Source organism: Podarcis bocagei (assembly GCF_964188305.1).
Source record: "Podarcis bocagei genome assembly, chromosome: 6".
Lineage (NCBI taxonomy): Eukaryota > Metazoa > Chordata > Lepidosauria > Squamata > Lacertidae > Podarcis > Podarcis bocagei.
The window spans coordinates 58389494-58416031 of NC_138130.1; the positions used below are offsets into that span (position 1 = coordinate 58389494).

The 26538-nt window shown below is 38.0% G+C and overlaps 1 protein-coding gene across 3 annotated transcripts in view; it reads right to left on the bottom strand.

Annotated features, from left to right (window-relative positions):
* Positions 1-1705: 1705 nt before the first annotated feature.
* The window catches only part of NCAM2 (neural cell adhesion molecule 2), a 206491-nt gene continuing 181658 nt past the window's right edge, over positions 1706-26538 (bottom strand). Inside the window, exons 16-18 of one of the 3 annotated variants that reach the window (XM_081199627.1) lie at positions 6303-6507; positions 4557-4676; positions 1706-2661 (exon numbers count right to left, since the gene is read on the bottom strand). In XM_081199627.1, coding sequence (XP_081055753.1) covers positions 2550-2661; positions 4557-4676; positions 6303-6507 — 437 coding nt within the window. In that variant the 3' untranslated portion in view covers positions 1706-2549. Of the gene's footprint in view, positions 2662-4556; positions 4677-6302; positions 6508-19048; positions 21692-26538 lie in introns of those variants that run through there. The other 2 variants (XM_081199629.1, XM_081199628.1) reach the window with 2 other exon arrangements.

Genomic DNA, 26538 nt, shown 5'->3' on the forward strand with positions numbered 1-26538 from the left:
TATTATTGATCTAGCACTCGAGTTACCAGATATTCCTATATACTAATAGAAAATTCATTCTCTGAGTGTCAGTCCAAGAAGGAGGTAGGTGGTGGGCAGGGCAGGATTAATGGAGGAAGGAGAAAGTTACATACTATCTCATTGATGACTGAGGAATGAATGGCCATTGGGGGAAGGATGGAAAACTTGGGGAGGGGGTGAGTATCCTAGAAAGGGGCACTCTCCACACCACAATATTTCAAATGTTTCAAAAGGAGAAGTTGGAACAATGGATTCTAGTTGATAGAAAGCTAAAGCACTGGTATGTGCTATAAAATAAAGCATTAAATATGAAATTAACTACAATCATTTTGTAGTTGATTTTCACATGTATTGCATTGTTCTGAAATTTAAGAGAATTCCCTATTTAACTCTTAATTGTGGAATTCTATCATGTTGATTTCATTATGCTATTTTTGTATTCGATGTTTGAAGATAGGTTGCAAAGATGTTGTCAATCACCTGGAGATTTTATTTTTTGGGTAAAACATGAACACTATATAAACTGTCTAAATAAAGCAAAAAGTATTCAAAGTAGTTTAGAAAAACTATATTTGTCTTCAAATAAAGAAAAAACTGGCTCTGACATATGGCACCACATTATCAGACTGTAGGACCATTAATATTTAGCAGTTCTAGCATGATGACACAGGAAGCCAGTAAACATGTTATGAAAATTTCTAATCATATATATATATATATATATATTTATACCCATTCCATATATTTCAATAGTGTATGCCAGAGAAGGTGAATGCTTTATCAGGCCATTAGTGGATGGAAACCTTGAGCCCAGCAGGGCAGACCTATCATACCATGAGCCCTTGCTGGGAGCTGCAAGAATCGTCAGGACATGGAGGTGGGGTAGCACTTCTATATCTCTGTCCAACATATCTCTGCACCCCTCCCATAACACATTCAGCCTTTTGCTCCCATGCAGGACTACTGTTCCATATATTTATTAACAGCAACGATTTAAGGGGGACCTGGGAGCCAAATGAATATACTGCAGCTGATGGCAATTTTACCAAGGGTCAAAAAAAAAAAGCAGTTTTTATTTGTTATTTTATTTCAATAGCAAGTTACACATCTGTAGAGGCCAACCAAAATTTAACTGTTGAAGGGTATGGTCCACAAATTGTTCTATTGCCATCACAGCTATCCAGTACAAGGCATGCCTAGGGTTTGGAGACTGCAGCTCAACATTCTATTTTTATTTGGATTTAAATGCATCTTAAGGTTGTCTGCTTAGTTCATTCCCAAGCTAGGGAAGATATTGCCGGGAAAAATTTTGTATAGAATTCTATGAGAACAGAAACAGCATTTTAAAAGTCAACTGGTTTCTTGGATATATTTCCCTCTATTGTTTAAATGCAGCTCACACAACCTCAGTCTTATCTTTCTAATCACCTATCTTTTGACTTTCCTCCTAAGACCCACATTTTCCATTGCTTTTATTTTTGTGTAGTTGGTTTATTAAATTGGTGGTGGAAGTGAAAATTACACAGGGCGTGGCCAAGCCTAGAGAGGTTTTTTGGATCTTGGGTTTGAGTTTACGTGAATAACTTTTAAAATATATATTAGAACAAATATGATTATTGTTGTAGTAAACAAATGAAAGCAGAAATGTGCATATTATGTTTCTTTATAAATACATTGAGGCAACTCAGTTGAGCTTGTATTTATTGTTGTAAGACTTGCTTTGAAGCTGAGTGCTATGGTCATAAGTCAGGATTCTTATTTTCACAACAAAATAAGTTTCGACATTTTTAGCTTACACATGATCTTCCAAACATAAATACAAAGTATCTGAAGCACTGAAATTTCTGTGGACTTTTGATAGGATGTGATCGCTGTCTTCATCAAAATAGTTCACAACTTTTGTTAAAATCTGTACATCAAACCTACAAACCCTTCATTGTCTGGTGTGAAGTGCAGGGTTAACAGCATAAGGAGGTTGTCTACTCTGTGTCAAAGATCAGTTGCAGTCAAGTCACTATTTAGCTTTGCCAGCCACATATATCTAATTTCTAATGGAGCCTAATATTATATCTATATATATATATATAATTTGTTTATATATATATTCTTTTAAAGGCAACCAAAATCTTTTAAATTTTCAAGTACAAACAAATATAAATGTATATGGCACTTCCTCTCAGGGTTTAATTTCCATTGTAAGTGGTACGGCTGTCAGGTGTACAGTCTGTGGCTAAGGGGGTTTCTTGAATTTTTATAAATAGATTTCTTCAGTGATAAAATAAATTACAATATTTATATTGGCTGATTTGCCAAACTGAGACCACGGGACTGATGTCATCCAGGACTACAGACTAAAACTATTGAAATAAAGTGAAAACGGACAGTCAACAGAAGTCATTTGAACTACTTCTGAGAATTATTCCATCTTAAGTTGCCCAAGAAACTAAGGTCAGCTGTAAAGTTTTGGTCACAGATTTATTTGAATCCAAATGCCTTTTATTCCCCTCTAGACAGCTGTAGTTGTTGTATTATGCTTTGCTATCATCTTCTTTTGACTGGATGATGTCATTAGAAACTTTGATTTCTATAGTATCTGAATTTAAAACTTCTTTTCCATTTTCTTCCTTTAATGGCAGTTTCCTGTGAGAAAGTAAGGAAAAACCAAAATATTACATTGTAAATTCATGGGTGATTTTTTTTTTTTGGGGGGGGGACGGGGTTAGATCATTTTTCTCTTATTTAGATTTTGTTGAGAGCACTACACCGCTGCAGTGGCAAATATTTAAGTTTCCTATGCGTCTCTTCCTCCCCACACCACTTTCCACCACTGTTAACAATGTGCAACACTGCCAAAAAATAATTGTTCATACAATTGCATCAAGTTTCATTTTGTGAAGTATTTTACTGATGCCCATGTGTTGTTGTCTTTCATGCTCAATAGAAGCTTTTCTTCTGGTAGAAATAGGTTTAGTTGTGTTTTTAACATTGTTGTAAATCACTTGGAGACATTCCCATAAAAATGATTAACAAATCTAAGAAATACTACTACTAGCAGGCAGGGTCCCCCAATGCAGATTGGGAATGGGGGGGCAACAATTTAAAGCTTCTCCTCCTCTCTCTGGGGTCCCAAACCAGATCAGGCATTCCCACACCTGCCATTTACATTTGATTGATTTCAAAGGGCTGTCCATTTAACCAGCTACATTTGGATTGGGACAAATATCTTCAAGAACAAGCAGTTGCTAGAAAATATGTATTATATGATGGAAGGAGCATCGAGATGATATGTTGTAAGGTACACTAAGATTACTTTTCCCCATAGTTCTGGGAGGAAAGTTGTTGCTGTTAGTGCACAACCTACAGCCTATACACTATGGAGATGGTAGTGTGATCTGGACCTAGGTCACAGACCCACTTACATGGGTTCAGCGATGAGTCATCCCTTCTGCTCATTCAGTTCTTAGTAGCAGGCAACACAAGGCAGCTACCCTGACCTTTTTAGCTAGCAGCTATTGTTCTTAGGGGACGCGGGTGGCGCTGTGGGTAAAACCTCAGCGCCTAGGGCTTGCTGATCGCATGGTCGGCGGTTCGAATCCCCGCGGCGGGGTGAGCTCCCGTCTTTTGGTCCCAGCTCCTGCCCACCTAGCAGTTCAAAAGCACCCTTAAGTGCAAGTAGATAAATAGGTACCACTTTCTAGCGGGAAGGTAAACGGTGTTTCCGTGTGCTGCGCTGGTGCTGGCTCACCAGAGCAGCTTCGTCACGCTGGCCACGTGACCCGGAAGTGCCTCTGGACAGCGCTGGCCCCCGGCCTCTTAAGTGAGATGGGTGCACAACCCTAGAGTCAGACACGGCTGGCCTGTATGGGCAGGGGTACCTTTACCTATTGTTCTTAGAGAATGCTGATTCTGTAACGCAGCAGACTACAGTTGAGACTTTCCTGTTGATGTCAAAAATTACAGTGCTCCAGAGGCAGGGGTCAAGGCAGCAAGCAACCACAGCACCTGCTTGAGCTAGTTTCTGATGCTCAACACTGAGCTGAGGGTCAACCACAGAGTTCCTGTTTGATAGCCCCAATTTATAAAAATTAGAACATCAGTCTGCTGCAACTAAAGCGTAAGTTGATTAATAGGAAGAAACACAAGGCTTGAGAGAAACACGTCTATAGAAGGACTGCACCAGGGTGCCAACTTGAGTAAACTAGGGTGGGGCAGGTAAACCCTGCTCCATAAATCGATCAAATGACATGGTGCATGCACATCATTTGAAGGGCAATACTCATCAACTTAGGGGGTGGTCCCCTCAAGTATTTTATTGGAGGGGGTGAAGACCCCCTTGACCCCTAGGAGTTGGTTCCTGTGCTACAGGCCAATCAGGGGAGTGCAATGGGGATGGGCAGGGTACAGTAGGAAATCACATATGTGTATATAATGTGCTTTAGAACTTATACCTCTTGTCCAGTCTTGGGAGATTAATCTGCTGGACATTCACTTTTGAATATACAGGGTGTGAAGTTATTAAAATGTGGACTACATACTCTGGTTCTGTTAATGGTGTTGTTTCATTGGGTTCATTTACTGGACTTCCATCTTCGTGATTGGTAATTCTTTCATCCTCTGTTCTCATTTCAACTATCGGCTCTTTTGATCCGTCTTTCCTAAAGAACATTGAAAGATTCTTAGCCTCACTTCCTTTGTGATAAAAATATGTTGCATTTTATTAATTGTCAGTATTCTGCTTTCAGAATCATGGAAGGAAAGCAAAAGGCAACTATAATTAATACTGATAAAAATATTTCAACATTTATTACACCCATCATTGTTACCTCATACATTATCATACATTTTAACCTCAAACTAATATGCAAAAATAAATGTTATATCTAAATAATAATTTGAGAGTACCAAATTGGATTTTTCAAAAACTAACATTGAGGCTAGCAAACTATCTGATCTATTCAGCATGACAAATGATAGTAGCCATGTTATAGTTTCAACTTAACTAGATTAATTAATATGCTTTTCTGAATAAAAGAAGAAAAACTAATGCCTTTCTCATGGAAACTGATGGTAAGATTTTCAGAGCTGTCACGATATGCTTGCATAGACTTGCCAATTTCATTAATGTGTTATGTTGGAAAACCCTTTTCCTTTTCATCAAAGTAGCATATAATGTGTGGGGCAGGGAATGAAATCATTTTTGAGTGCTGCTTATATATAAGGACTTTTAACTCCCATTGCTTAAAAATATGGGAAACTGATCAGCATCTACCTAACTCTCTCACTGAAAGCCACCAACAAAACATGAATGTGCTTAATTTTGGCTGAATGGGATTTGTTATGTCTTCAGTCTCAGTACTGACTGAAAGCAGGTTTCCAGGGTTTTTAGACAATGGTCCTTCCAAGCAGTTCCTGGAGATTCCAGGGATTAAAGCTTAGATATTTTGCATGTTCTCTACCACTGAACTACAGCCCCTTCCAACACTGAAGCCTCAGCACAAATGTCTATTAAAAAAAAACTATTTTAAAAAATTGTAAAGTGTAATGTGTAATTCTGCCTTTCCTTGGCAATATGGCCCATCAATAAAAATGCATAGGAGCAGGCTGTACAGCTGCGATCCTAAGCACATGTATTAAGGAAGAAGCCTTGGGTTTTCTTAATATTGATGTGGTCAATGGTGCTACTCAGAGGCGTATGTTTGTAATTATAACCTGCATGGCAGCACATCTGTGAGCTCTTGCCAATTCAACACACCTGCAGTCTCTTAACAATTTAACTAATTAGCAGGGGGGAGTTTACCTGCTGCACCGAATGCAGTGATGTGATAGGGTAATTGATTATTTTGAAAACTGCATTTAAGTTGATCAAATGCTTTGTATGATACTGGCTGGAGTGAAGTGGTGAGAAGGGTTGCTTTGCAGCTGTTTGATTATTATTTAAAAATAAAAGATAAGCAAAGATATTGCGGGCAAGTTATTATTCCATTGCCCCAGTTGCTGCTTTAACTCAGTTGGTGAAGAAAGTCCAACAGAAAGTCCAATTGGACTGACCTGCAAGGACTGGAGCAGCATGTCTGGAGTTAAAGAACACAATTTGTGCCAGTCACCTGTTGGCACACCATTGAAATAGTGCAGCAGGCCATAAAGAAGCTGTAGTTAAATGACACAGTGAATAAGCTTTCTCAGCCTTGGAGACCCAAGGTTGTTCTGTGAATGGCAGTTCGTGACAGATTCACAATTCACATATGCTTGTCCTTTGGCTAAATGTTGCGACTAATACTCACAGATATGCAGCCTTCCCCTCCTCTAGCTCTTTACTCTTCCCACTGGAGCCACTCTTCTTTCCACAGATCCTTCTGGTGATGCACATCAGCAATCCACATTGCCGTACAAAGAAGCAGCTGACATCAGTCACGACAAGGATTAATAAAAGGGCAGCTACACCCAGTCCAATGACTGCACCGAGTCCAAGTCCATTAAAAAGTGTGTCTTGAAAATAAACAAAATAGACAAAGGCAATCTGGTTAATCTACTGTGATGCATTCACAAAGGGGAGAGCTTATATGTCTTGATGGCAGGCCTACTTTTGCACATTAAAGGCCTTAAAGTACTTCAGACTTTTCTAGCAAAACAATTTTCTTCTACTGCAATGCAGTATGCATTGTGCCTGCTGGCTTTAAAGCGTGGTAGTTACATGCAAACTAGGAAGAGTGTTCTGTCAGGTAATTTAGCTACAGAATTCAATGGCTGATCATGTACTTTGGAGATAATCAAACATTATAGCTCAAAAGGGGTGTTATTTTTAGAACATCCATTATTTGATTGATGGTTTGTCAGATCCCATCATTCCACTGTTGAACGAAACAGAAAGGTTATATGTAAATACTTTTTTAAATGCTACGGTTAGTACAAATAGACACTTTTCAAAGTTAATTGTGCAGCTATTAGTTCACACTTGATGAACTCCAAATATATTTTTGTACTTATTCCAGTGTAAACACACAGAACTTCATTAAGTTTACTCTGGAGTTGAAGCAGAATAAAAATTGGTTGAAAACGTCTATCCAGGCTACACGTTCATACAATTGGTATTTGGCAGACAAAATCATTTGTGAGGGATAGGGGACCTTATCTGAAGGTAATAAAGAAATATACAAATGTAGTTTTAAAACTATTAATTTCAAAAATCAACACTGTCAATCTTTATTCAAGTAAATTATTTTACATAACTTTCCTATCCCATCCAAGTGCATTATAGTAGACAGAGATCATCTAAGCCTACAAAACAAAATATTGAATTGCATAATTGCATGTGACTGGCTGGTTGTGTCATGCCTTTGCAGCTCTAGTAAGACCTGGCATATTAGGAACATAGGAAGCTGTGTTGCCTTGAATCACAACATTGGTCCATCTAGCTCACAACTGTCTACACCTGGGATGGGGAACCTGTTGCTGGACTCCACCACCTATCACCCTTGAACATTGGCCATGCTGACACTGAAAGGGATCCAACTTCATGTGGAAGGCCACAGCTTTCCATCTCTAGTGTACACTGACCACCAGCAGCTGGAGATGTGGGATTTAACGGGAACCTTTTCACATGTGCTTTGCTATTGGTTACAGTCCTGACATCTCCTTAGCAACTGTAACAGCACCACCCTCTTTTCTGCAGTAGTAATAGCTCTGATATCTGTGCTCAAAGATATATCTGGGCCTTGAATGTCAAAAAATGCCAGGGTGGGCTGTTGTCATATGGCCTTTACTCAGCCCTTAGTAAGAATGGACACGGATAGTGGTGGTGAAGAATAGAGAATTGACAGATATACATTAATAAAATTTGTCTATTTGTTATATCTCATCTTTTTCTGTTCTATTTGTTAATCACTTGAAGCTGGAAAGTTGACTGCTATATTCTAGACATCAAATAGCAAGTATGATCTGAAAGCCTTATATAAACCAGAGCCCCAATACATGCAGCACTATTAAAACAAATTTCAAATAGTGCAAATCTGTTACTACCAAAAAGGATGCTGACACAAGTAGAAAGGAAAAAAAGTAGGACTAGTACCGTAATTAAGAGTGGGAGTGGAGCACCAACTCTTCACAACTGTAGCTGGGCCATGTGAAGGTTTGCACGTTTAGTGCTTTGTCTTACATTGCATTTCACAAAACATGGGAAATGGAACTTAGTGATTAAAGGCTACTGGACACCCCAATTCTTTCAGCAGCAGCAATAATAAATAATCTCTTTAATATATGATTGCATAGGTTCTGTTTGGTGAATTGTACATCTTAATCCCATAGAATCACCTTTGGTTGAAGGATGGTACAATTGTCCCACAACGCTGCACATAGAAAAATTCACAGTAGCTTTGGGAGGTCCTGCTTAGGCCAAATATCTGAAGAAATATTGAGGCAAGAAATCGAGGGGAAATGATCAGGCCAGTAATGCTGCACTTTACTTATTTCTTATCCCTCCAGGCTCAGTCATTAATTACATGACTCATAAGACAGTTTAGAGGAGTTTAATGAAATTAGGACAATTTTCTTTCTTTCTTTATGTATAACATAGGGGCAGTGAGGCACCACAGCCAAGATAACGACTGGGAACTATTATAAACATATAGAATAATTTTGCAATACCAGGACACTGTTCACTGGCTTATATGCAATTTCAGAAGGTCTAAGGGCAATAGTCACAAATTTTGATTAATGATTCTGACTGTCTCACTAAAAAGACTGGCTATTTTTGCGTTCCATTTCAGATTACTGGGTAACCTAACCCCAGTTTGAACTGCTGTTCCTAATTCAAAAGAAAATAATTTGTCAATTTTATCTTTAGTTGGTGAAATTCATCCAAGCTTTCTTACAAATTTATTTATTAGCTGATTATTTTTAATGCCCTTTATCAGCTATGATCCCAGGGTGATAATTTAAAACCAATACAAAATGCAACTAATACAGTGCAGCAAGAGGACAACCTTTGGCTTAGTAAGCATGTTACAAAAAGCCAAACCATGGCTTAATGTAAACAAGCATGGACATGGCTGCCTCACTCCATGAATCCTGCTGCTGATGTGCAGCTCTGAGCTAAACCCTGTGGTGCTTGATCTGTAATGGTAGATTCACATATGCTATAGTCATATGTTGGTGAACATTAATGTGTCCAGCGGCTCTGGGTATAATAGATAAATTGTTCGTTGATGTAATTTACTGCTGCACAGCTTAAAGGAGATGTTTGAAATCTTCAGATATTTGTGCCAAATATTTGTCTTGAGGTAGCTTTGTGAAACTGAGACTCAGGCTTAATTTTAGTCAAACCTGGAATCTATTCCACTAGCCCAATGACCCTTTTAATGCCAGGGGAGGGAGCAAAACGAATACAGTTTGGAAAAGGGAGAAAAATGAAATTGAGAAATAGTATGGGAAGAGGCCCCTTAATTCCCCCATCCCATTTCCCTGGCCCAAATGGCTGCATTGCCAAACAACTGGTGTTAATACTTTGGTTTTAACTTATAATCTGTCGAAGAGTGAATGGTCATTTATGATTAAGTTTTTGGAACCCAAATTCCATACAAGTGAGCTGAATTTATGTGGATTTCACTTCAAAATCTGAATGAAATGGCCTTTAGGTATGTTCTCTGCCCCCACTTTCTAGCCTGTCTCTCAGAATTGCCTTGGGTTAAAACGGAAATTCAGCCAAATCCCAAGTTCCCCCTACAAACACTACGTCACATCTCACACTATCAGCAAAAACAGCTTTGTCCCCTTCTCCCTGTGGGAGAATTTTGTAGACAGAGCTCTGCCCACCAATAAATCTAAAGCCTACCATCTTTTCTTGCAATGCTGATGGATTTCAGGCAGTGAGCTTAACATTACTGTTAGGCTTTTCTTTCTGTGCAAATGATTATTGTTTGTACAGAACTGAGTCACAAGACTATCTTAGGATAAATCCTCTATAAGCAGAGAGCTGCAAGGCATTGATTGTATCCAACAGTCCATGAGTGGCATTCTACTTGCACAGTAGATCTTCCCCTTCTCCCATCCCTGCTTCAGAAGGTCCCCAAACCCTCTACAGAAGATTCTGAGGGTGCTTAAGAAGGGGGCTGCTGGAGATAGGGAAGGAGAAGAGGAGAAATTTCCATTTCATAAGTGGGAGCCTGCTGCATGAGGGTGGCAGCGTTGGATAAAACCCTAAATTTGTGCATCCCTAGTGTGCAAGTCTGGCAGGCAGAATCCTCCCACTACATAAATGGGTGAACAAGACTTGATTAAGTAATGCTATCCATTACAACTATGGTCTGATCATGTGCTTTCAACTCACTCTTTGGTGAGTTCCTAAAACTATAAAGCCCCATTTAATCATCTTGCTCCTGCTGAGAATAGCACATCCCTTTATTCTTTCACTTTAAGTTCTTGGTTTTTTTTATTATGTGATGTTTTAATTTATTAATTAATTGAGTGGAGCAATTAATAGTTCTAATCCCATTAGCAACAGAACTGATTAGAATTTCATGGTTGAAGGAGACAAGAAGTGATCTGATTCACGAAGGGATATAAGCAAGAAAGGAGACAACCTCAACAGGTGCTAAACTTAATTAGCCTAAGAAGCAGCACAACAAACATTATCTTCAAGTTGCCCCTAATGAGCAGTTTATATCCAAAATGCATTGAGATGCATTTCTTCATGTTACATTGTTTCATGACACTTGCAGAGATTATTTTCTCTCTTGTTTCTTTGTTGTCCCCCCCAATCCACCAAAGAAACTCGCATACAAGCTTCTGCATTGCGTCTGTTCTTTGGGATGCAACCCCTTAATGATGACAAATAGCTGGGGAAGGGAGAAGTCCTTACTTCCAGCCCTCTTGGAAATCCTGATCACATAATTGGATCCAGTTACAGATAGGTAGCCATGTTGGTCTGCCATAGTCAAAATAAAAAAATTCCTTCCAGTAGCACCTTAAAGACCAACTAAGTTAGTTCTTGGTATGAGCTTTCGTGTGCATGCACACTTCTTCAGATCTTAAAGACCAACTAAGTTAGTTCTTGGTATGAGCTTTCGTGTGCATGCACACTTCTTCAGATCTTAAAGACCAACTAAGTTAGTTCTTGGTATGAGCTTTCGTGTGCATGCACACTTCTTCAGATCTGAAGAAGTGTGCATGCACACGAAAGCTCATACCAAGAACTAACTTAGTTGGTCTTTAAGGTGCTACTGGAAGGAATTTTTTTATTTTCACATAATTGGAGACAGATTCTGAGACCCAACTCTCAACTAAAGATGTCCAGTGTGCAAAAAGCAAAATAAACCAAAGCAGACTTTCCCCCTCCCATAAAAAAAGCTCAGATTTTTTTTTTCTCTCCCCCTAAGGGCGGATTAGCAACTCTGTAGAATTTTCTCCACCACTTTCTTGTGGTGATCACCATCATAGAGCTAGAGCTACTGTTACATAAATTGCTACAGAGAAAATGAAAGCCTTTGCATAAAGCAGAATAAGGAGAGATGGTTTTGCAAAGCAATGCAGTTATGAAGCAAACATACATCAAATTGTAAAGAAAGGAAATAAAATATTGAATTTTATGGGCAATACTCTGTGTAATGAAAATCTGAAATCTCAGTTGATCACATATTTTCATACTTAATTCTAGTGAATTGAGCGTCGGCAATTTGAAATTGAGAATTCAACATTTTGCAAGCTAGTCACAGATTTTAAAATAGTGGGCTGTATAAAATTTGCTAATTTGGATCCTGTGTTTAGTTTGATTGACATTTGTCAAAAATGTACTGGTTCCACAATTCTATCACTTTCAAATATGACTAGCTTTTCATAAATGAAAATAGCATGCCTTATCTATGGTCCTGTCAAGTTAACTATAATTTTTTTTTTTTGCCATCACTACACCAGGTTCAATAAGAGTTTCTCAAAAACTTTTGAATGTGTTATCACTCCCAACCCTTTTAATTATAAATATGTTATCTATGACAGAGGGCTTTGTTCTGAAAATATTCCATCAAAGCAGAATCAGATAAATGAGATGACATGTGAAAATTAGTATTCGCAGGTAGTACCCATCAATATATAGCAGAGGTAGCCAACATGGCTTCTTCTATATGTAATTAGAATAAAACTTCCAACATCTCTGATCATTGGCCATGCTGGTGAGGTTGATGGGAGTTCTAATAACATCAGTAGGACGCCACAAAGCTGTATTTTAAAGTACAGCATTTTAAAAATGATTCTGATTACCTGTGGTTGCAGGAAACTAGCTGCATGTGACAACTTGGGGCTCAGATGGGCAGTGCATCCAACCAGTTCAATACTTCAGGAAGCCATGTAAATTATGTAGACCACTCATTACCTGCACTGGTCTATTCTGCTGTTTTAGCTTAGAAAAAGAGGGCCTTAATGTAATCTGTTGTAATATTTACCTGCATGGGAATAAAGGGTTGTATCCAATGCTAGTATTACTCAGAATAAGCTCATTGAAATGCATTTGTTAGTGGTGTTCATTAGTTTGAATGTATCTACTCTGAGTCGAACTAGCATTGCCTACAGCCCATAATTACTAATTTTAAAAGATGCTGAAATCACCATGACATTCGTTTCAAATGATGGTTCAGTAAATGGGAATGGAATACAAACAATATTTCTTACTGGTCCCAGTTTATTTCAATTTGAAATAATAGATATTGAAGACCAAGCTTTGGAAGGTGAAAGTATTACCAACAAAATCTCAGGGTGGTGACTCTATATAGCTTGTCAGACACTGTGCCCTCCTTGGATTACAAGTAGGATTTTCTTTTTTTAATATGATTAATAAATTATCAGAGTAAAAATTAATTAAACAGTTGCTAAGAGCTATTCCTCATGTGTTATTTTCCTCTGCACATCTATATGTTGGAATCAGAATAGGAAAAGGGAATCTTCACCCTTGGGACTGAATCCAGCTCTCCTGGCATAATAGGGCCTTGGGATTGTTCCCAGGCCACACCCTCTCTCCCTAGACCATGTCCCTGCTCTGTGCCTTCCTTGGGTTGTTTTGCTTTAACTCTGAAAATGCATCTTGATTTCCTATATGCAGGATGGGGAAATGTCTATGTGAAGAGAGGGCCCCTGTCTTTCACGTGGCTGCTGTAGTTTACCAAGGGCAAGAGTCACCTCCATTGCTCCACCCACTTTTGTTTCTGGCCCTGCCCACAGCTGACATGCAGTCCACATAAGTTTCCTTGTGAAAAATGTGATTCTTGGACTGAAAGGTATGGAATCTTACTGGAGGAGCACCATATGTTGTTCACCCCCACTCCCATGATGCTTTAAGGCAGGTCTCTGACTTAAGACGGAACAGGTATACACAAGTTTAATAAGGAAGCAGGCACTTGTGCAGCTCTTTTGAAAATGCTACCAAAATCACAGGCCTGAAATTCTTATGTTGTATGGCATAGCACCTTTCCTCCTAGCTGCTGCCATGTGTACAGCCAAGTTTGAACTGATGTATACATGTCACACCCCCACAATACTATTGTACTAGGGCTGTATCCCAGATTTGACCAAATCTCAAGCCAAGTCAACCTGATTCAGGTGGGTCTCAGCTTTGGTTGATTTGAAGTTGAGGCCTAAGGATAACTGATAGATTATTTTTATTGTTAATAGGAGCTGACAATTTTGCTTGGTTTTTTAAATGTTATACTCAGACACACACATACACGTACATGCACACGCGCACACACACACACACAATCTGAACACTATTATGTTTTACTGAAAGATCTTCATGATAAGCTAGGTTCTATGTCCATTGTAAAGAAGCAGTATGCCTCTGAATAGCAGTTTCTGGGCATTACAAATGGATTAAGGTCATGCTTGTGGGTTTCCCATAGGCTTCTGGCTAGTCACTGTGAGAACCAGATGCTGAACTAGACTGTTCTTATAGCTGCATTACATTTGGTAGGGTTCAGAATAAGAAGCAATAACCGCAATGCGATGATTGTGTTTTCTTCAATATTTTACTGATAAGACAATACTGTCCTTTGACTTTAAAAAAAGGGGGGGGGGGTCCTGAGAAGAATGTTATACAATTAACTGTGATGTGGAAACGTGTGAATTAGAACAACAGTATCTTTATATATAATTAAAGAAACTACTGCTAAATGAATGTTACATCACTTTTCTTTATTACAAAAATGGCGTAAAGATTACATAAAACAAAATGGACATTAAACAAGTAATGAAAGACGTGCATAAGGTTACAAATGTTTTTGACATTACACTTGGGAAGATTTTCTGGGACATTACACTTACAATGCACACACTTGTTTTAAGGAAAAGATATGATGCATGACAGTAACCATCAGTGTGTACTAAAAGCTATTGAGACAGAATGTCAATGAGACATGAATGAATGAATAAAGAGTTACACAGTGCTTCATAAACTACTTTAAAACTATATATTTCTACATTTGGAAAGAGTTTTGTTTTTAAATAGCATTCCAGAGAAGATATTTAGTATGGACAGTTTCTCTCTCACACACACACCCCTACACCCCACACCCACACCTAAAATCATGGCTTATTGGGAATGAGAAGCAGTGACCCATGAACTTTAAAACCACAGTTCCCCATTACATCTGACCTTGGGGAACTGTGGTTTGCTCTAACCAAAGCTAGTTAAAGCAAACTAGGATCAAACTCTGGTTTGAACCAGGCTAGACTAGCTTAAGCCAGCTGTTGGGAACCTTTGGTGCTCCAACATTGCTGAAATACAACTCCCATCATCCATTACCACTGACCATACTTGCTGGTGCTGTTGGGAGCTGTAGTACAGAAACATCTTGAAAGCCAGAGGTTCCTCACATCTGCTTTAAGTGAACTAGACATATGCTGGATATGCTTGATTTATGTGTTACAATTCAAATATGATTAGTAACTAAAAGAAAATAACAAAATAATGTTAAGACCAACTTTATATAAAAAAACCCAATTATTTTACAACCTGCAAATATACATTCCTGTAATTTGACTACTGAAATAAAGAGTTTACATTAATGGACAGCAACATGTTTTTGTATCCAGAGCTTTAATGCTAAGTAGATGTCTTTTAAGGATTATGAAATACAAGAACAAATAAAATGCTAACCGATTCTAAGATCGATATACAATGCTCAGTTTATTTCAGTGTGTCTACTCTGGGCATGGCTGAAGCTGGATATCACACACAGTTTTGAACTTTGTGAATTAGTGGGTGCTTTAGGGAGGGTAGCTGTATTGCTGCCTAGAGATTTAGCTTTAAATGATGCCCTGCTTGTCACACCTTTAAATTCTTAGAGAATTGGTGTGGGCCTCTAATAAAAAACCCCATAAAAATATGTTGCAATAATTAGAGAAATATGTTATTACTCACTCACATAGTACTTACTATTTAGTTAAATGCCTGTAAAAGGATCAGATTGGCGTAATAGTCTCTGGACTCACACCATCTCTTTCCCCTTTCCCCAACCTATTTCTGCTTCCTTTGCTTCAGCACCTCCCCTTCACAACTCAGACTCTGTTTCATGGCTCTCCCTCCCTCATTCAGCAGCCCTTCTGCCCTTCATCTGAGCACTCAGGTGTTTAACTTCCCATTCCACAATCACAGCATCCCATCACCTTCTCCCTACTCACTCCTCACCAATATTTTTCAGTGTTGAGATAGGTCAGAGCTGGATCAGGAGCTGTGAATATGATCCTGCCCCTTGTTTTGTCCACAGGGAAAGCCTCACTGAAAGATGACAAGAGAAGGTGTAGGGACTCTTCATCCCAGGGGTGCCCAATGGCACCTGCAACATAACATGACATTGCGGTGTCATGATGTCATGTTAATCAGTGCGCTGCAGCAGAGCTTCTGAGGCCTGGCAGGGCCTTGGACGCCTCAGAGATCGTGCCCAAGGCCTCCCACGATCTCCAACGAGACTTCTGGTTTGTACTGAAAGTGCTGTCAGAAGGCCTGGTTGGGCCTCCAGCGCGACTTTGGGTAGAAACCAGAGGTCACATCGGAGCCTGCAGTGTGGGTACCAAGCACCCAGAAAAAAGTTGTGGATGCCGGGGCATCTAGGTCACCCAATGCTTGGCACCTACGCTTCACTTACATTCAGTCTGAATGCCTGAAAGTCATGAATGCCTTTGCCATGGTCAATGTAAAGGGCAGTACAGCTGATTCTACTCCAAACCCACCCACTGAAGTGTTCCTTTCCAAATAAGATAGCTCGCATGTTTCCAGTGTTGTCTCTTTGGTAAGAAAGAGGTAGTCTGCTGCTGCCTTGCTTCCAGATATTTTTTGAGAGTTCACTTCCCTGATGTAACTGAGAAGCTATGTCATAGTAGCAAGACAGTAGGCCTAAATTATCTAGAACAACCAATTGTTGCTACTCATTAGTGCCCATATAGACTAATAGCTGTAATAAGGGGGGGGGGGCAATGCAGATGACACACATTTGGTAGCAATCCCCTCTGTTTCTCTATATATCCTATAGTATGCTTTCTATATGTTCCATTTATATATGGTACTTCACTACTTCAGCGGGCATGGCTCTTTATTGCTTGTATGGAGACATGCAATTTCAAGCTCTTATTAGAATCAACAATGCTATAGGCAGCCTCATTGCTGACTGATTAGACAAATTATATGGGAAAATTTATTTATTCATTTATTAAAATATTTCTAGAGCATTATTCATACACAGCAGTAAGGCAGTATACAAAAAAGCGGAATTACAATAAAATTACAATAAAAAACAAATTGGCATTAGAAGCCAGCAGAACACTCAAAATAATAATAATGCATTTTCAGCTAGTGCCAACATTGCATTAATATATATGCTTCCTGCAACTCACAGGGAACGTGGTTTCACAGGGAGGGTGACACTTAAACAGACCCTCTCTCTGTGAGTTGTGGAACAACCTCATATGTTTCTGAACATCTGTATAAGATATAGCCCAAGTGGTTCCTTCCAGATGTGACCATTGGCCACATGCTGGCTGGGGCTGATGAAAGTTGCAGGCAACATCTGGAAGGCACTACATTGGCCACCCCTCCTTAAAAATTCCCAGTCCTATTTTAAGTTCTATTGTTATATTTCTATAGGAACCATAGTAGGTTTATATTAACAAGACGTGCAGATCGTAGAAGGAAAGGATGCTAACTAACAGCAACATCTAGTATCTAAATGATTATTTACTTATTAATTTTGACAGGCCAGTCAAACTGACAGGCTTCAATTCATCAAGATGTTTAGGCTTATGCATATTTAAAGCATATACACTAGCAGAGAGGATATGCACATGGTTAAGTATTTTTAGGACATCTGCCTAATGCAGATTCCCAACATATTACTAAAGGTTTTAGGAGTGAAGAAAGTTATATAAAACAACATATCAAGTGTAGCTCATTAAGGTTTTGAAGTTGCAAAACAGTTGCTAGGTATTATTTGCTAAATTATAAATTGGCTAGTGAAGTTCCCAATATGAATGATATGTTGAATGATACCCATAAAAATAATGTGAAATAGAACATTTACTTTCCTAAATACAATACATAAGTGGATATCACTGACCATTGAGAAGTTTCAATCTTATGTTCTGTATTTGAAACACAGATTGAATGATATCTCCCACCAGATGTCAAAGAGAACAACAACTACCAGACTTTTAGAAGACATCTGAAGGCAGCCCTGTTTAGGGAAGCTTTTAATGTTTGAAGCTGTACTGTTTTTAATATTCAGTTGGAAGCTGCCCAGAGTGGCTGGGGAAACCCAGCCAGATGGGCGGGGTATAAATAATAAATTATTATTATTATTAATGATAAGTTTATTACTATCCTACAATTTTCATGTAATCTATTTTTGCCTTTAGAAAAAAATGTATTCCCTGGTATATTAAAAACATAACAAACTTATTAGACCTACCTACCTGTATAGTAGTTGCTTAATCATCAGACCTATTAGATGCCCAAAGGTAAGTAGTGTAAATTGTCTGACTATATAAAATGTCTGACTATTTAATACGTAAAAATGATTAATTTGAAGAAATAACTTTCTTTATAGAAATCTATGGTTGATGCAAGAAAGACTGAATAACTGAGCAAATCTCTCAGTGGGCAAAATTAAAATTTTATATAGGAAAACCAGTCAGAGATGTCCTTTTTCCCTGTTCTTGAATACCAGCATGCTACGCTAAGTAAAACATACAAATGAAATAAAAATAAATAATCAGACTAGTAAAATATCACCATTGTCATAGGATATCATGTATCTCTTATAATATTATGTTTTTCAGAACTGAAAACATCACCCCAGTAGCTCTCTGGGGAACCTTTGGACCTGCAGATGTTGCTAAACAGCATATCCCATCAGCCCTAGCAAACATGGACAATGGCCAGGGATTATGAGAGCTGTAACTGTAGAATCTAGAGAGCCAAAGATTTCCCACACCTGCATTAGAGAAGCATTTTGATTTGCTATTAACCATGATAACTCAGAAAAGTATATTACTTTAACAACTAAGGGCAAGGGGAGAGTAAATCAAAGTTCCCATTTGTGTGGACTAAAAAATATCGGAGACACTTGGATCTAATCCTACATCTGATCACTTGCTCATGTTCTGAGAGGAGAGAGCTATCGATGGCTACTAGTCATGATGGCTATGTTCTGCCTCCATAGTTGGAGGCAGCATTGCTTCTGGGTACCAGTTGCTGGAAACCACTGGAGGGGAGAGGGCTCTTGTTCTCAAACCCTGCTTGCTGGTTTCCCAGAGGCAAATGGTTTGCCACTGTGAGACAGGATGCTGGACTTGATGGACCATTGGCCTGATCCAGCAGGCTCTTCTCATGTTATATTTATGTGTAATAAACTACTTTGTGTGGGGTGTATGTGTGTGTGTGTTTGTATGTGTTAAGAAGTTATAATTGTGGATATAATGGAGAATACTCTATTCCTACCAAAGATGATTAAATGAACCAATATTTCCACCTCCAATGTTCTGAAGAGGTTGCATTAAGTATGAATGTTGAATGTTGAAGTTTATGTCTAGAGTCATTGAATAGAACAAACACCATTAGATGTACAACTGGATAAGTGTTTAATGTTTCGTGTATCTGTTTAAAAACCAATAAAAATTGTGTGGGGGGTGGGAGAGTTATAAATATGGATGGGGTGTGGTTTATCTTGGGCAGCACTTCCAAAAATTATCTGTTTCAAGCAATGTCAATTATTTAATTATCCCAATACATTAATGAAATGGCAAACTAAAATAAATACTTTAATGAGGCTAAACAAGAGTTACATCCTACATTGTTGCCTTAAGGGGGATAGACGGGCATATTGCTGATTATTTTTATGCTTGTCAGTTGAAGGATTTATCAGGAAGCATCATGGCAAGAAATGGAACAATTTGAGTCCTTAATGTATTAGAAGTTTGGAAATAATAACTGATATACAGTAAGGGTAAAAAGGAAGGGGAGAATCATAGCCTCAGAACAGTCCACTAGCTGCTTCCAGATGTAATCCAAATTTCATAAAGTAACATTTCAGAGGTGCAAAGCTCTAAGCAAGCATGAATTTACTGATACCTTTAAGAAGTGAAGATATGAAATTCTGTTCCCTGTTGATTTCCATATTTGAGAAGTATTACACAGAGTCTGAAAATGTGTTTTTCACACTGTTTTAGAGAAAGAAATTCCTTTGGTGGAGAGGAGGTGCAAATCTTGCTTTATACCTTTTTTAGGTAAATGAGAGCATAGCATAGCATACCATAATTGCTACATAGTAAAATGGGAAGTAATTTCCAGAGTGCTGAATCCACATGGGGAAAGTGCTCCTTTTCCAAGGGTAATAGAAATTTTCCTCCAGCAATAGGAACAGATGTGACACAGGTGAAATGAGGCATATGGATATCTCAGTTCTGATGCTGTTGAGTGACATAACTACAGAAACTATACAATAAGACCTGTGGCCTTTGGGTTATTATTTAAAGTTAGATTTTAAATTTCACATAGAGATACTGAATAGTATGAAACAGAATCCAATGATGAATTTTATTAGAGGATTGATATATGGTAGTTTAAAATCATCAGGTATTATAATTATTTATCTGGGATCTTTACTTCAATATGTATTTCTAGATATATGTTTTAGTGGGTTATTCCTTTATATTAGCTGAACATTTATATGTATTTATATGAAAGAATGTGTTTTACCCTTAATACATAAAAAGAAAGGCCTTTCCCTATAAATTAATCCCTGTCATTCCAATAATTTACATACTAATAAGGCCAGTAATATAAAATATTGCCTATTACTGTGTTAATGGAATTATCACCAATATCTAATCTGGTGGATGTATTGAAAAGTAACAACATTTAGTGTAAAATTATTAACTGTCTCATATGGGAATGATTATTATTTTTTTGTAAAGAAGTATTAGTTAAGGCAGGAATGGCTGCATTTTACCTACAATAAATAGTATATTTTACTCTCAGTCTTGGGACGGTATTCTGAGAGAGGTTTTAGTTGTCTGAAGAATTGTGATAGGAAGGAAAAATAGAAAAGGGTTGCCTGGGGAACTTACAAAGCCTATAGAGGTACGAAATGGCTGCTTGTTTGTTTTTTAATATATATATACATATAAATCTAAACTATGTTAAAATATATATTAGGCAAAAACGCTCCGGCCTGAAGTTCTGCATGCATTCCAATATGCTTCTGCAGGTTTCCCCATGGACTTTAATGTCAGAAATAACATTGTACAGGGATGTCTAAACAGGCTCTCCCTGACAGCACAGTGACTGGAAAAACACAGGTAGGGACAGTAAAACTCTTTATGGGTATTTAAGAGGTCCCAACTATATTTAATAGTCCTTTAGAAAGGGCTGAACTTCAACACCTTGCTTTAAAAACAAAAAACAAACAATGTCATAAGAAATAACAAAGAGCATATAAATACATCTTAATAAAGGCACAGCAATATGCATAGTGGCATATATGAAACCAAAGTATTCTAATAGACTATTCAAGTCATGTGATAAAATTGAACTACAGGTCAACCCATGGGCCAATGAATAACTATGCTTGTGGTTGTTGCTGTTGTTGTTTTGCAAAGAAACATAATTGAGACAGAATGGCAACATTTTACTCCAAACCATGCTACAAGTAGCTAATCATGTTGTGTGTTTGCCATAAGATTGAAACTGTTTCCACAAGTGATGCTGAGAATCTATCATTTTGAACTGATTCTACTTCTATACCGTGAAGATTCTACATTCAAATTGCATATGCATGAAATACAAAAGATGATTTAAGCATCACTTCTGAAAACATTCTTAGGGTTTCCCCAATGAAAAAAAGCCACTCGTAAGGAACATTCATTCATGCATAGTTTCTTCAGTTGCTTTCATGTTGATGTAATATAACAAATATTTTAAAGGAGCTCCAGAAAGTCCAATAGTATCCAGGTCTGTTATTTCCCCTTAAATAGGAAGTTCACAGAAAGAAAGAAAAACCTCGTACAATGTTCTGCATGGTTCACCACCAATATGAAAACGTGCACAATAGACTTATGACTATAAGGAAAACAAAGCCAGCAGCATTCAGCTGCCGTGACTGGCATCCATTTCCACCTTTACGGGCTTCGCAGCAGGTATCTGCTTTGATGAAGATTGATATAAAAATCAGAAGTGTAAGAAAAAAATTGACAAAAATGAAAAAAAAATATTATAAAATGTGAAAAAAGAAAATTAAAAGGAAACAGTGATAGTGAGAAAGAAAAAAGAGAAAAAATAATTAATGCAATATTTATACAATGTCAAAGACATTTACTTAAACCAATTACTTTAAAATGTTGAAAATGTAGGTAAATGAAGGGCCCTTTTTAAAAAAACGTGAAACAAATATCATCTGAAGTAGGAGGAATTACTAGGTTAAGATACTGAATATACTTTCAGTAAAAGTGCACCATAAGAGCCCTAGGACAACAATATGAATTTCAGGTGGAACCACACCACTGCTAATCCCATTTTAGTCCTTCTACTGATATTATTAGACAAGCCAAGATGCCATGTTACCACAATATTGCTGATCAGTGTACTACTCAGATGCATCAGAACCCAGTCAAAATCTGATTTTGCAAGATTGCAATGGAACAAAATGGCCTCCCATTCACCTACATTTAATACCTTGCCAAGGTGCAGGCAATAAATTATGAGTCATTATGTTGCCTTCAGCTGATCTGAAGTACATACTAGTTAGATACAGCTCTTTCTGTTCCGTTACTTTGGAAGTACTGAGAGGCTATGCAATTTTCATCTTTTAAAGTGTTGGTAGAAATCCTATTGAAGTGGCTGAGCTATAAATCAGTTTGGCATATCTTGCTACACTGTGCAGGTTCTGCATGCAATGTATATGGATGGTGGTGGCATGTATGAAGCCCAAAGCTCTATCACATGAATGACCTTATCTGATTGGTAATAGCAAAATACCATTTATCTATTCATGTTATGTAAGAAATAAGTTGCACTGGGAAATAAAAAATGTTATTCAGGTTCAGCGCAGGGCCACAGAAATCTATGGACATATATAACTCAAGTCCATTAATTCCAGTGGGTCTATCCTGATTATGAATTAGATGGATGTAATCCATCTTCCTCCCAATGAAGTACCTCGGTTCTAGCCATGTCTACTCAGAAATAACTCTTATTGAATCAAATGAAGCTTATTCTCAAGTATGTAGGGTGATGATTGCAGCCTAAGTGTCTTTGAAACCTCCAGTCTTTGATCAAAGAGCAGAATTGGGGAAGAACAAATGGAGGGTGAATCTTTCTCTTCCTGTGCCCTACAAATCACCAGCAGAGCAGAAATGGTGGGTGAGTGGGAGTATATATTAGTTCTGGATTTTTTTGTCTTTTAAACAGTTTCACAATGAGAGAGAAATAATTACATCAGATCCAGGACTGGGTTTGCTCCAGTTCTGGGAGTATGATGGGGACAGTTTCATGCGCAAACATAAATGTTCCCATCACCATTTTTGACATTAGTGCTCCAGTGTTGGAGAGAAACTGGCTGTGAACTTTTCCACAACAACATACAGTAGAGGAAGCCTCTGATTTCATACCTCCTTCTCCAAGGGAGATCCAATAGATCCAACACCCCTATCATTATAAGCATATATAGCAAATTCAGCTAACAGAATTTTCTACGCCTCTATCCTACAGGACTTTAAATGTAAGATTTCTAAGCAATTCATGTTGGGTTTCTGACTTTCTGCTGCTCTTTCTGGTCAATAGCCATGACTCACCTTAGCCCTCTCACATCCCATTGGAAAATTACTCCAGATGCCTCTCGATCAGCACATAAGCTTCTGAGGCATCAGCCTATTTTTATGCTGGGGAGGGTGACATGCTGCTCAGAAGAGGTGTGCATTTCCCAGCAGGCATGCTCCACTTAGCCTGACCTATACTACTTTCCCCAACTAGTTTCTTTTTTCCATTAGAAAGAAATATTGGAAGCTGTTGTGATACAGACAGGACACCTCTCTAAGAAGGGCTTGGAGATAATAGCCTGCTAGATCAGGCCAATTGCCCATCTAGTCTAGCATCCTGTTCTCACAGTGCCAACCAGATGCCTGTGGCAAACCAGTGAGCAGAACATGAGCACAAGAGCACTCTGGTATTTGGAAGCATTGCTGCCTCCAGCTGTGGAGGCAGAGCATAGCCACTATAGCTGGAAGCCATGGATAGCCCTCTCCTCCATGACTTTGCCTAATCATCTTTTAAAGACACCCAAGTTGCTCGCCGTCAATGCCTCCTGGGGGAAAGAGTTCCATAGCTTGACTAGCTAGCTAGTATGACTCCCAGACTTCACTCCTGCTCTGTCACTTCCATTTCAGACCCCTCAAATTAAGATTTTTGTGGGGTCCAACATACACCACTTTACACTTGTTTATATTGCATAGCATTTGCAATTTTACTGCTCATTCACTCACTTTGGAGAGGTCCTTTATTCAAATTCTCTTTTTTGTTTTTGACAACCCTGAACAATTTAGTGTCGGCAGCAAACTTAGCCACCTCACTGCTGACTCCTAACTCTAGATCTCTAGGATCTCTCAGCTGGTTGAGCAAAGGCACTTTCTAGACATCTCTCAGACGACAGCAACTAGGAGCAACATAGCACAACCCAACAGCATTGATCAGGTCTCTGTTTCTGAGACAGTAGATGCCACATCTGAGAAATGGGAAGAAATGGCTACTACACAGTTCTCTTGCTTTGAAATGTCCTCTACTTTTGAAACGAGGCGGTGCTTTCCAAATTATTTAAGAATGTGAGCAGCTTAATATGGAGGGTTTGAAATAAAGGAGCACAAAAAGGAAAGATAGCAGTGTTGGTCCATAAGAAAAATTACACACTCCACAGTAGGGCAATAATTTTATTAGGTCAAGAAAAATATCACAAAATAGTGTCAGATTTAATAATTGTGTGATTTTCTCCTAATAAACATATTTTTCTATGCAGTACATGTTTTTGCAGTGAATTTATCCTATGCACAATTGTTCCTAACAAATTCATTTTTAATTAGTTAGAGAACTGAAGTGAAAAAGTCAGATAAGGGCGAATTTCAAAGAATAGTCGTGTTTCCATTCCCATAGCATTTCAGAAACATGTTTGTTTCTGAGTTTGATAAATTCACCTTTAAATGTGAACTGTATTCTCCAAACCCATTCCTAGAAAGAACCATATAATTTACCCACTTATAGTTCTTACAGAGCATACTGGTGTGGCAATGTAACTACTGCACTGTAGATGCTGTAACATGTTGAGTGGTAATAGGACAGAGAGGAAGAAGCAGAGCTGAGTGTCAATATTTCTTTCCCATAGAACCCTACAGGGTGGACTCAGAGACCCACAATGGTTTCTTACTCCAGGTTCTGCTTGGCAGGTTCTAATCACAGTATCCCTTTTTTGATAAACAACCCTTACAGTATAACCTGTTTTCTTTGGCGCACCACTGAAGTTTACACTCAGACTTCCTCCCTTGGGTATCTCTCTTTCACAGCTCTTCATATCACAATTATCTCAATGTGCCTATGCTGGCAAAAGATGTCTAGAGTTTATCATTCATCTGTACTGGATCATGGAAGCCTCAATTGTTTCTACAATTCAGCTGGGCTGTGCAAAGAACAGTAACATGACTGAAGCTGTGTACATGTTACCATTGGTGTTTGAAGATGAGTATTACATGATGTTAGCCACAATTGATATGTAACTTGTATTTTCTTGAAAAATACTCTTTAAAAAAATAAAACTATTAAAGCTTTTTCATAATGCAACAAATTAAAAGAAACTAATCTGAATAAAAACAAAAACAGAGAGAGGAAGAGGAAGAGAAAACACCAAATGAAAACAAAAAAGAATGGAAGAAAATGAAAAAAGAAGAAAAATATAAAGGAATTTTGATTGTCTGTCTGTCAGTTACATAAAATAAATAATTCAAAATAGACATTCTAGAATGACATCCAACTGATCTACTTTCTGTTAGGCATCCCCCCCCCAATCTTCTGACCCAAATGTCTCAAATTAATTCATTTTCATTTTCACACAAAAAGTTTAACAATGGTTCTCTAATTCTTGATATTAATAAAAGTCTGAAATGGTTTTTATCCAATCAAACGTATCAACTTCTTCTCCAATAACTTCAACTACCATTCCTCCATATTAAACAATAATAACTCTTTCCATATTTGTCCACATAAGACTCTTTCTGCTGTGATCATATATTAAACTAATATTCCATAGTACTTTACTTATGATGTATTCATCAATTCACACCCAGTTCAGTTTCTTCCATTTCCTGATGAATTTGCCATGGTTCTGCATCTTGATTTTTAAAAATTACCCTTCTGTTTACACTTCATTCTACTCCATCAGGACTCCAGCATTTGGCTGTTTCATTTCTCTAAACTCCTGTGTGAAGGGTTTCTTCTATTTCACCAACCACTGCCTCCAACTCTACAATTTCACCCTCCTTTTCTGGCAATCTTTTCTCCATATTGTTCTCTGAAGTCTCTGTGTCATATTCAATTCTGCTTTCCATTTCATCCTTCTCTGGTCTGCTTTCATTCACCATTTCATCAATCTTAGCTCTAATCACTTTTATTTGCTCATCAAACATTTCCTGAAGGATGCCAACAGTCAATGGAATGTCCAACAATGTATTTGCAAAACTGAATGTTCTTGATCTTATTAACAACTTAGTCTCATTACATCTGCCATAGTCACCTTAAGTTCTTAAAGGCACTACCTCTTATCAAAACACATTCCTTTCCCATGGAGGAGGTATGAAGTGGCAAAATTACTATTGATTTCAAGGCAACACTTTCATCAATAAAACAGAGAATTAAAATAAGAATTATCAGCGCTCAGATCTCCTGTGATCTTTTAAAACTTTATTGGTTCAAACAATTAGAGCATGTTTTTTTCTTCCTGCCTTGAATGAACAACT